The following is a 12138-nucleotide window of genomic DNA, read 5'->3' on the forward strand; positions in this document are numbered from 1 at the left end:
AATCAAATCCATGTTTCATGATTGGGGGTTGTTATTGTTTTGAGTTATTTTAAGTTGTTTGAAATGAAATACGTTCACGGACCAGATCCGTATCATGTCTAACTGAATGCGAGAAGATATAAGAAATAAAACCGTGTTTTTGGGTTGTCACTGCTTTGAGTTGTTACAATGTTATGTAATTGTGAATGCAAATACATTTGATTTGTTAAGTTAATGTTATTTCTCGTCTATATCCTGATTCGTTACGATTTTGTAAAGGGCTCCCTTGGAAATGAGTTTTCGTGACTGAACACTGAAGTGCCTCTCCTAAAGATCTATAAATAAATGAATAAAAAAATCCAAAACTGAAGACGCTGAACCGCGCTTTATACTACCGTCGTACGCTATCTCTTTTGGTCAGAATTTAATAAATTTCGATTAATCGGTTACTTTAAAATATCGTTCAATTTTACAATACCTAACAGAAGAGTATGTTTGAGTCAGACGTTGAAGCATCCCCCCCCCCACACACACTGTTCTGTAGCTCAGTGACTGTCAAACGACACCGCCCCGCTATTGCGACGGGGAACATGCCCGCCTTGAGGGATGTCGGGCAAACCCTCTCACGGTGAGCGGTTGTCGGAAAGACGTGGTTTGCATGAGAACTGTCTCTGCATACAAGATGCTGTCAGATTACCCTTGCGTTACCGAAAACAAGTCAAGGGTTCTGTGAAGGGTGTTTGCACCCGCAAGTCAGCATATGAAGTAAAGAATTTAGTCCAGCATGTATAAAACAATCTAGAGTATTGCTAAAAATATGACATTTATTCCATCATGTACCTTCATTATAATTCATATTTCTGTACTGTAATTACAATTGATGTCAGTCAGACGAGGAGGTTCAACTCATGCGTGATTTGTTGGTGCTATAAAATCTTTAAATGGCTTTTCACATCGGAGCGACGACGAGACGACACCACTGGACGAAATGGGAAATGGAACATTTCAAGTTTGCTCGCCAATGTCACCTCTAGCAGAGAGCCTATCACGCCCACCATATTTGTTGGAAGACTTGCATTCCCTATGCCACTTCAATAGACTGTATTTAAGTTTAAACATCAAACAGACAACACGGCGACAGGTTTGCAACAGGAATAATTCTACAAGACAGGGGTGGAAATAATTGGGAGGCGTTTCGATTCAACCTGCCACAGGAGAAAATAATCTAATCACCAGTATGGTACATTTCATGTTATGTCGGCACGCTTAACAGTACCTACATTTACGTCATACAATTCCTACTTTCTTAGAAACGCATTTTGATACAGCGATGTAAGAAATTTTTGACAAAGATCAACGACATGGCATATGGCATATTAACGGCATGTGGCAACGGGCCAAGGCATAATATCTGTCAGTGTTTCTTCTTTAACTCATTTTTTTTCTTCAAAAGAGCCGTATATTACCTAGCAGCATTGCTCGTCGGTGGCATACTATGGTTTTAGCTTAATTTCTGTTAGTTGGGAGGTTGTCTTGTCTGGTCTCATAACGTACAAATGATGTTAAGTTACGGAAAAGTCCGTTAGGTGGGTATGCAAATGATAGAGAAATGATAGAAAAAATTGCGAATCATTATTTTTTCTAGCTCTGTTTGGTGATGCAAGTTCCCAGCATCGATAATGACGCTGACTCTCATCTACCTATCACCCATTGTCATCATGGTGCAAATTCTAAAACCCCAGAGGACCTCGTGTTTGGCTCTGCCTTCCAATTTCCAGTTTGTTCGCAGGTGCTGGGTTCCGTGCTCAAACCTACTAATCAGACAGGGCGGACATCAAAATCTGCTTCCGAACATCAAAGGACAAGTCAGGACCAAGAAGCCATCAGGGGGCTTGGCTCATATGTATATACATGAGACGCTACACGCTGCAGATTTATTCGCGCCATCAAACCTTGATTCCTTTCCGAGAAAGTACTGAGGGCGAGCTTTAGAGATAAAACGTTTTCTGGATGGAACTAATGGTGGACCTGTCGGGCAGCGCACTTGAATCTGTGCAGTGGAAGGGAGAAGGCGGCGTGTTGTCGTCACGGCCAGATCAAGCCTGTGTGTTGTTTGTAGGGAACTTCGTTTCTATCGACGGATCAAAAGTTAGCTCAGGGTGGCCTAAGCATTCGTAAGAATCTTTTAGAATTCGCACGCGTTTTATGAAAATCTTACGAAGCTTTTTGCGAAAACGTATTTTCAAGAGAAAATCAAGTCCATCGTCGCTTGCATTGGTGTATCCTTCCAGCTGCTTCTTCTCAACACTAATGTCGGGGGCCAAGTCTACATTAATCCAGTAATCTGCGTCTTACAAAAGCTTCGACATTCAAGACTATTCGGTAACCTGTCTTTGAATCAATCACACAACCAACCAACCAACCAACCAACCACCCAAACAACCACCCACCCAAACAAACAAACAAACAAACAAACAAACAAACAAACAAAACAAAAAAGAAACAACCTATCAGCTACCTAGCTGTCTCGTGAAGAAATAGATAGATACATAAACCTAGGGTACACTAATGGCAGTGATTATGGATGCATAACCTCTTTCTCTGAGGTAATTGCAAATCAAGGCTACAGATACATACAGTAGATTGGGTTGACGCTACCTGATTTAATTCAAATTCACTGTCGCCCTCAGTTGTCATACTGGAGATGAATTCAGATCTAATTATTACTTATAGTCTACATTACATTGAAATACACAGAGCGTACCACACAAAAGCCATAACTAATACTAGCGATGTTATCCCCATTGATTATTACTAAAAGAATAGCAACATGAAATTAAAGATTTTACTTCATTGAATAACAAGGCTCTTTATTTACAACATATATGTAACAAGAACCGACGATTAAATAGCGGTCTGTCATCTTCGTTAGGGCAATTTTGACTGGTTCACTTTACACTGCAACTATAGGTGTCGCTGCTTACAGATGCGGTCCCAAACGTATTGTTACATACATAGCCAATTGAAAGTCTAAAAACAAATTTTATTCAGTCATTCACCAACCCGATGAAATTATTCACGGAATCTGACTTCATTATTTCATACGTTACCGACAAACTGATGATGTTAGCATATTTCTGCAGTTATCCAACGTGCAGTTAAATTCTAGTGGAGAATGTCAACTATTGTCTGTACAAGATGCGTCAAAGAACGGATGCCAAAAAGACTGAAGAGTGATCTATCGGAGTAACGGGAGAATACAATGTTGCAGAATTGACTTTGTGAGCTGATCTAGCCTCGGTTGACAGTTGTGCACCTTTCCGTTCAGCACACATGCTAACCCTTCCCTTATCTCATCTATCTCACATTGATCTAGCACAGTCGCTGACAGTGTAGTTATTACTGCATTCATGCGTAGTCAATGGTACCATTGCTCGAAGAAAAACCCATCTATACGTACATATCTAAATAATGTAGCACGTCTCATTTGTGTAACAATCTTAAAGGACCTATTCAGTGGAAGTTGAGGGAACATGTCATAATCCCATGTCTGGAAGAAGCAATAGACTGCCATTTTTGCCATAGTTCCACCAGAAATAGCTCACAAGAAATGAACTATAGTATCCTATAGGGACGCCTGGTCGGAACTGATTACACGTGAATGCTCATATTGCATTGTGTTGAAGGGATGTTATCTATGTTACCACAGTTGAAGAAGAGCAAGGCAATCAGAGATAGCAGACTTCGCCCGAGGAGTTTAGAGATGTTCTAGTCTCATTGCTTCATCTTCTTCACGTAACATTGTCGTCAAAGTAGTTTAGAAACATTTAAAAAACACGGACATGCCAAAATAGTGACTGACTGAGGGGGAAGTAGCAAGGCCTAGGGAAATATGTTTTGTTTACGGCCCGATCACCCGATTGACTCTAGCAAAAGCTGACGGCCCAAGCTATATAAAAATCTGACGGCCCTAGTTACATAGCCTTTCTACATTGGTCGATCGGTCGACAAGGGATATCAAATTTTCGATCTAATATCTGCGCTACGAAAACGTCATAGAATCGTTTTTCAACATGTTCTCCTCATTTCTGTTGCAATAGAAAAAGATATATAAACAGAACCGCAAAACCTAGGTCCCCTTTTGGTTGACATTCTGCATAATTGTAACCGTATTCGTTAGATCACTTTGACCAAAATCTAAACGATATCCCTACCCACCGATTCTATTTTTCTGCATCGTAATAGGAAACACAACATTAATTTTACTTGGCCTAATAGACAATGTACTAGCGATGTCTTATCCGGCCACTGTCGATTGAATAACACTCACTTCACAATCAACTTAACGGAAGATTGTGCAGATATCCCATGCCGTTTTAAAGGCCATTTCACTTGTCCAATGAAAGCAACTAATGAAAACATGCACTAATCAATGTGTCCGACGATATCACAATTACAGTACTTCCGTATTGGGCCATCAGTGATGTCCAGTCTGAATTTAACATGACAGAAGTAAACAAAATTCCGCTATGGCTGAATACTTCATGCAGCTATACATCTCTCTCTCTCTCTCTCTCTTTCTGTCTCTCTCTCCTGCTAAAACGTAATGAACTGGGTCAAAGAATCAGCCATTACAAATTAAGACTGCGCTGGCGTTCGTGATGTATGTTACTGTCAATTGTGATAAGCCTTGAGGGGTATGGACCATATAAGGGGGAGGCTTCATAGTTACTACATGTAAAATATAGGAAAACCTGAATACTGTAGATGTTGATAATCGCGGTTTCGCGAACTTAAAGCCATCACGGAAATGCCTGTTCTGTCTTCTGCCCGCTTACCCCCTTATCTCAACCGCGAAGTAAAAGCCACCGGTGAACACTCCATTTTCTCCCTAAAGCGAAATCAAATCCTCGCTAACTTGACGTCATTTACAGTATATGGAAAACGTATCACAAATCATAAATAAAAATAGTACTTAAGTTATTATATTCTAAAAAATCTAGAAACAAGTTCTAGAATACTGGCTGGCTAGGCTGGTGAAAACCTGCTGAAGGCTTGCTGACATCTCCATGGTGCTGAAATGTTGGTAGTCCTTACAAATCAGCCCTCCAGTGGATACCTTGACAGCCGACCGTTCCCACAACGTCATGGTCTGACTCAGTGCATACTCTGTCGTCTGTTATTTACCACAGTGGCTGAACCACCGAATCCAGAACGATTCTTACAGCAACATGTCATGGTTGCGGTAAACGTGCCTCGTGAGTTGGTGCTAATAACATCAGATACGCTGTGGGGAACATTTGTGCCAGTTCAACAGACTGGAACTCTACATTACCAAGTCAGAAATGCTAAATCTTTCCTAATTTCATTGTTTCCTGAAGTTTTATCATAAATGTCAAAGATACAATTAGGCGTGTACACCTGCATAACGTCATAACAACGTGGCTACAATTACTAGTAACTTCTAGGTTTAACCATCCAAAATGGCGGACGATATTTACGTCAAACGTCTAATTGGTGGCTCCATACTAAGAACGTAGTAACACGAACCCATGTCTCAAGGAAAAGGGTGCAGGCGGAAGGTTTCCCCTTTCCATAATTTCCATTGCTGAATGCTATCTCCGAGCACATACGAACTGCAATTTTCGATTAAATAATAGAAGAATTAAACTAGTCATTATTGCCCTGAAGAAGATGACAGCCGGTCATCACAACGTCGGCTGTCATCATTCCCTTTGTTGTGAATAAAGAACTTTGTTGTTCAGTCACTCACCTACCTAATGAAACAATTCACGGAATAGAAGAATTAGTTTCCTCTATGAAGAAAACAGCAGGACATCCGTAGGACAAGATAGGCACAAACTCATAAGTGTTTGTGTCCAAAACCAATGCGAATTACATTGAATAATGTAAGCCGCATCACGCATAATATTCTCTACGTGAGCCTCCTTGCACTGCTATTAAGTTGCAGTTGAAGCATTTGTCGCGAGATCACAAGCGCTATAGCGTATGATAATATATATCACTGAAACCTAACCTTTTCACTCCACGTTAAAGATCATTGATCAAAGACTAAACAGATGTGACACATCTTTACAGACTATTGGCCTCATTTCAGCAGATAAAAAAAGAATTTCAGGCCAGGACAAGAGCCGAGCACACAAAAATAATGAATTACAAATGAGCTAAATTTCTGCAGCCAAAAACAATAGAGGACCAGAGGGAAAAAAAACCTTTACCTATGACTAAATGGATCCCTGACGGCTAGTCGATTGGACTGTACAAATCGATGCCTAGGCTAAAAAAAAAACACCCTCTTCTGCATTCCGTTCTTGTCTTGCCCTAAAATGCCACGTACACTATATCGACAGGCGTTCCCTGCTTCTGAAATTCAAATCAGAAACCTTTTGTGCCCACGCGTTTACGAGTAAATGTCACAGCACAGGATGAAAAGAAACTGATCGAAAGTCCCGTTGAGCATATGTACATAAACATTTTACAGCTTGTCCTTAATACTAGGGGTTGTGCGAGGAAAATTGCTAGATTGCTCTCAGTAATTTGCTTTCAGTGTTAACTGAATTATAGACTGTTATGGAATATTTAACAAAGCTGGTTGATGGATACGTTATTTTATCTGATCCTGCGAGAAGTAGAGACGAGAAATATGAAATGAGTAGATTAGCGGGAGCTTATACAATCTTCAGATATCATGAAGGATATATTTCCTCTGTGAGACTTTCTCTTCTTTGTTGATAGATTTGTAATTACAAGGGGACTATTTAGATATGTATTGGATGGTACATTTATTTTTGTCACCGTCATACTTGCAGGTGCGCTTGCTTGCGCAGGTAGAATTCGAAGATGGTCACCGAAAAATTACGGCCACCTTTTATCGAATGTCCTGCAATTTATAAATAATGAAGATGTGGAAATCGCTACGGAAGGAGAGGAGCCATCGGGGCCACATTTGGCAAACAGGGGGTCAACACCGCTTCGATTTTCTGACTTCTCGGACGGCTTTCTGTCTGAATTTGTGGCCAATCTGACGGCTGGATTGAGGATTATGACCACTCGATAAAGTGCGCGGACGCAGGCGTGCACGGAAGAATGAGCATTAGCTCATCAGAGCCGGGCAGCCCCGCCAGTACATGCAAGATAGAGGAATAAACATTGGTTGAATCCCAATGCAACTTTTACAAGCGCCCCGGGCCTAAGAGTGCAGATAATTGTATCATCTCCGACAGCTGAGAAAGGGAGCCTACCCTGTAGTTAAGTGATATTTCTAATCTACAAAGTTACACTTTACCGAGAATTATCACCTTAGGGGACACTTCGATAAGGTAATAGCCTTTGTGATGCTGGAAGCTCATTTTAGTACTTAAGAACGTGGAATAATATAAAATCTCTTAGAATGTTGAATTCTATTGGAAAGAACGTAGTAACATGTCTTAATGCTGGAAGCTCAGTTTAGTGCTTTGAATAGATCATGGAATGAAAATCTCTTAAAATATGAGTGTAAGTATTCTATTGCATGAGAATAGACGTTCTCTAGAGGCATTTAGGTTGAGGATCGCAGTTCATGATCAGAAAGACACATTTGTGTCAGTGAAAGAGGCAATGTTCCGCTAAATGGAAATAACAGTTGCAGGCGACACTATATATTCTCTAAAAACGGCAAACTAATGTCGAGAGGTATGATGTAAGAAAAGATTACCAAGGCCTAGGTAACAAGTAGATGCCTCCAGGGACTACAGCAAGAATTCTGAGAACTTCAGGCAGAATTCTGAGAACTTCAGCCAAATTTCTGGGAACCTGAGACAGAATGTGGGCAAATTGTATACTATATATCTATATATATAAATACGCCAAACGCAACTGGATATATATATATATATATATATATATCATCAACCTGTACATTATATATATAAATATATATACATATATATATTTATAGTTATATTTATAGTATGTACACGGATAATTATATACTGGATACTACTAGTACTACTACTACTACTACACGGCAAATGTCAAATGACAGTTACTCAAGCAACTCGATAAAATCTGGAATCTAAATTTCATCCATTTGCTTCAGTAACTGTCATTTATTTGGTGTATATTATGTAGAATAAAAGATGTTTCCCTTCTAGTTATTAATATTCCGCATCATTATGTAACATCATCAGCATCATTTGATGGTAATTTTCTTCCCCAAATTAATTTCTCAAAGTTTTTTCGGATATAGCGTCTTTTCGGATTTAAAGTATCGCCTGTTAGATTAGGTTTTTTTAAATCATAGAACCATCCAAGTCCCCCCCCCTCCCGTTTTATCATTCAGCGCATAGCACATCATCACATCATTTGCACACCTGCTAAGATAAATCAATTAAGCGAGACGCAACTGGATTTACCTGCAGGAGATAAAGTGGTCCATATATTCATGCCAAGTTAAATTAGCGTGCTTTAGCGCTGATATGTGGCCCGGCGCTGTCATGTCCCGGGTGTTATTGGGAGAACGCAGAGGTCGTTTTATACGTTTCATTCAAATAAGAAAGAAAACATCTAATCAAGACTTTGGGGTGCATCGACACCTTTCCCTCGATTCGCGCCTCTTTTCTTTATGGAAGGTATTATGGAGCTCTGCCAACACTTCTAAGAATATCATGAACGGGTGAATTTTTCTTCGTGGTCATCGAAAAGAAAATAGAAGACTTACTGCGAAGTAACGGTTCAAAGGGCTAGCGCGTATCCATGTACACTGCGCGGCGGATTAGGCTTGGCGAGTATACTACAGCGTCTTGGATGTTTGGCTGGGAGTCGGCATTTCTGGCCCATTGAAGCAGCCAGCTTCTGTATGCAAGTCCTGTCTTCCCAAAGACTCATTCTCTCCGCAGTCTTAGGGGCCTCGCATTGGGGCATTTCCGCACTCGAGTCGTGTGGTACATACATACAGCGCTAGGGAGAAAATGTGAGATTCTAGCGTAGCACTGACGGACACAGACGAGAAAGTCTTTCTCTTTCCTCGCCACCGCAGCCGAATAAAGGTCAACAACAGTATCTCACCCATGTCGCCCATCCATGTTATGGCGTGTACGCAATATGGCTTTCGACAGAATAGGATGCTTCTGTGAGTGATTGATAAAACGTTAACGTTGAGCCACCCGGCCTACTTCCCCAAATCGACTTGGCATGCACGTACTCTGATGCATTCGCACATTTACAAGTTGGTCTTTAGTTTTAGCCGAATGTAAATGCTTGCGCTAAAGGTGACATGGGAGGGGTGTGTGATCGCAGCTGCTTTAATTACATGTCCATGATTGGAAACCAGTAACGATCAATTCAGATTGATGATACAGCAGGGTTACGAAAAGAAAGGGAGTTACTACGTTAAACAACTTTGTCCTGAAACAGGCCAATATAAAAAAATGGTTGTCCACAATTCAAAAGATGACATAGTCGCGGTATTAAAAGTTGAAGATGCACAACTCTGGTTGCCACTTTGAAGTACTAGGTGCTTACTAAATCTTCTAAGGAATCTCTTTATTCCTAGCTGTATTGCTTAGAGCGGGGCACGCCTCTTAGTATCTTGATAAGCAATCTATGTAATGATGAATCCTGCCATGCATGGACATTATCTTTAATGATACCAAGACAAATGTTCTATTATAGAACACTGTTGAGGTTCTTCTCCATAGCTAACTGCTAGGGGTGTTATTGGTTCAATAATGATCCAGAATATAAAGATATATTATGTATATCTTTACCTGGAAGGTTCTCGGTTCATCATGTTAGCCTGGTCCAATAGAGCCGCTTCTATCCCAAAGTACTTTTTTTACTATGTATGGCAGGGTTTTATTCCCTTACCCTGGTATCTCTTATTTGAATGCACAAACTTTATCTGCACCTTTTAAAACCTGTCATGAAGACATTGGACAACCAAACCTGATCTAGATGTCTAGTGGTTCGGGAATCCTCGGCTTTGTCCGGTCAAACTCTCGTTCCTCCAACAGCTGCATATAACCATGGGCACGAGATCATCCCAGCAGGGTGGCCTCGGGAGACTTGGCTATATCCGGGTTATTTTGGCAGTACAAACGATTAAAGTTTGACACTATTACTGTCACGGGTAGGGTGATCAAGATCACTCCGCTGAGAGAACAAATTCCCGCCATAACTTTTCCCAACCACGTGACCGGTAGCATGTCTCCATATCCTAGCGTTGTCATGGTAACTAAAATAAACCAGAATCCTTCGGGGATGCTTTTGAAGTCTGTCACGGGGGCCTTCATGAGTTTCTCCGCATAGAACATGAATGTCGAGAACATAACCACGGCGAGCATAAAGGACAAGAGGAGAAACCCTAGCTCGTCTACGCAACTTTTTATAGTCTGTGCCAAAATCCGTAGTCCCTGGGACGGCCTGCTTATTTTGAAGACCCGAAAAACGCGCAAGATTCTTAGCGTGACAAAGAGCGAGTCAAAGCCACCGTGCTCTGTTTTGGAAGACATTAAAAATAACCCGATGTAGTAGGGTAAGATTGCCACCAAGTCTACCAGTCCCATCGGACTCCTGAAGAATCGGAACCTGTCTGGAGTCGAGTATAGTCTCGTCACGTACTCCACTGTAAACATCACCACGCACACTGTGTCGATGGTAAAGAAAACCTTCGGGTACCTATCTGCACAATGGAGGATCTTTGTGGTCCCGGGTAGGGCCCCACATTGAATCGTTTCTGCTATGTTGGCCAGAACTGACACTGCTATAAAGAATCCTGTGGTATAGTAACACAGGGGGGCCAAGGGGTGGCCCGACTCGTTCGAACCGTCTAGAATGCTCCACATCTTCTGCCGCAAGGTCGTGGCTTTAGTGGGCACGTTAAGTACGGGCAACAGAAGCTCCTGTAACTGTTCATGTCTTTGCTTCTTGTGCTCGCTGTAGTCTTCGTAGCAGCATTCACTGATGGAAAATTCAGAAAGACCGAAGAAATTCAGTTCGGCGTCGTATGCATCTATGCACTCGCACTTAGGGTAGTGTAGCTGACCAGTTCGATAATAATTCAAAATATACCTGAAAATCTCAGGGTCCCTGTTAAAGTGGTATTCCTTGGTGTCGTCGTCGAAGTAAGCTTCTTTCTCCGTGCCTCCCAGGAAAGTGTCCGGTAATTTGTCCAGCGTGCTCTTCCATGTCTCGAAGCGGCGACCGCTCACGTTAAAGACAAGTCGGACATCTCCAAGTAACCTGGGTTTTATCCTCGGTGGGGGAGCGAGGCTCCGCTGAGGACTGGGCTGGGTCTTCTCCCCTAGGTCCGAGCCGAACTTGCTGAATTTCCGAAGGAAAGCGCTCAAGCTGGGACTCCTCTGTTCCGGTTCGTCGGGGCTGGGCTTGGAGCTCAGCTTCGCGAGAAGGAAGGCACGACGAGGGTTGTTTTCTCGTGTTAGCGAGATGGGTCTAGGAGAGGCAAGAGCATCAGCCATGCTGTTACCGTCGCCATTATCCCCACGTCCTACGTCAGCTCGGAGGGGGGGCGCCAGGGATGTGGCCAGCGCATCCAATGTCACCACATCGCGGCATGCACAGACCCAAGCGGAAGCACGGCTTAAACAATGTAACTATTTCACTTCTGATCAATGCAACATAATTAGGTCAAGACCTCCAACGATTTTCCCTTCCACCGTGTTGGAGTCTGTAGCGTCTTCAAGGAGGCGGCGCAGCTCCAATATCAGACTTCAGCTACCCGCGGGCTCCTCAACCGTAATTAATGTCCGCTATATCGGCAATATTGACTCTTGCTCCCCCAACTTACCAACAGCCAGCTCACTTGGTAAACAGGAGTGTCATAGCCCGGCAAGGCTTAGGGAAGAAGATCCTTCCTCCATCACTGTCCGCCGTACATAGGCTGCAACATGGGTGCGCCGGCTTCCAACCACTTTCCTCGTCATTACAAATTGTAATGACTCCTGTGCAGATCGGTCATATTGACTTTTTTGCCCTGTCGCTTTCCACAGGCGCCAGCAGCCGCGTCTGCCCAGGAAAAATCCATCTGACAAAATATTTTATAACGTTTGACTGAATATTGCATTTCCCGTGTCTGACGCTGGTATTATGCACATTATCTACTCTTCATTCTTTGGTAGATTATCAAATCATATGCACGTC

General features: G+C 42.2%; 1 protein-coding gene across 1 annotated transcript; it reads right to left on the reverse strand.

Annotated features, from left to right (window-relative positions):
- Nucleotides 1-10016: 10016 nt before the first annotated feature.
- Nucleotides 10017-11456, reverse strand: LOC136426961 (potassium voltage-gated channel protein Shal-like). The gene has a single exon (XM_066415679.1). The coding sequence runs from the start codon at nt 11454-11456 to the stop codon at nt 10017-10019; it is 1440 nt and encodes a 479-aa protein (XP_066271776.1).
- Between the last annotated feature and the right edge of the window lie 682 nt (nt 11457-12138).

Source organism: Branchiostoma lanceolatum, chromosome 2, assembly GCF_035083965.1.
Source record: "Branchiostoma lanceolatum isolate klBraLanc5 chromosome 2, klBraLanc5.hap2, whole genome shotgun sequence".
Classification (NCBI taxonomy): domain Eukaryota; kingdom Metazoa; phylum Chordata; class Leptocardii; order Amphioxiformes; family Branchiostomatidae; genus Branchiostoma; species Branchiostoma lanceolatum.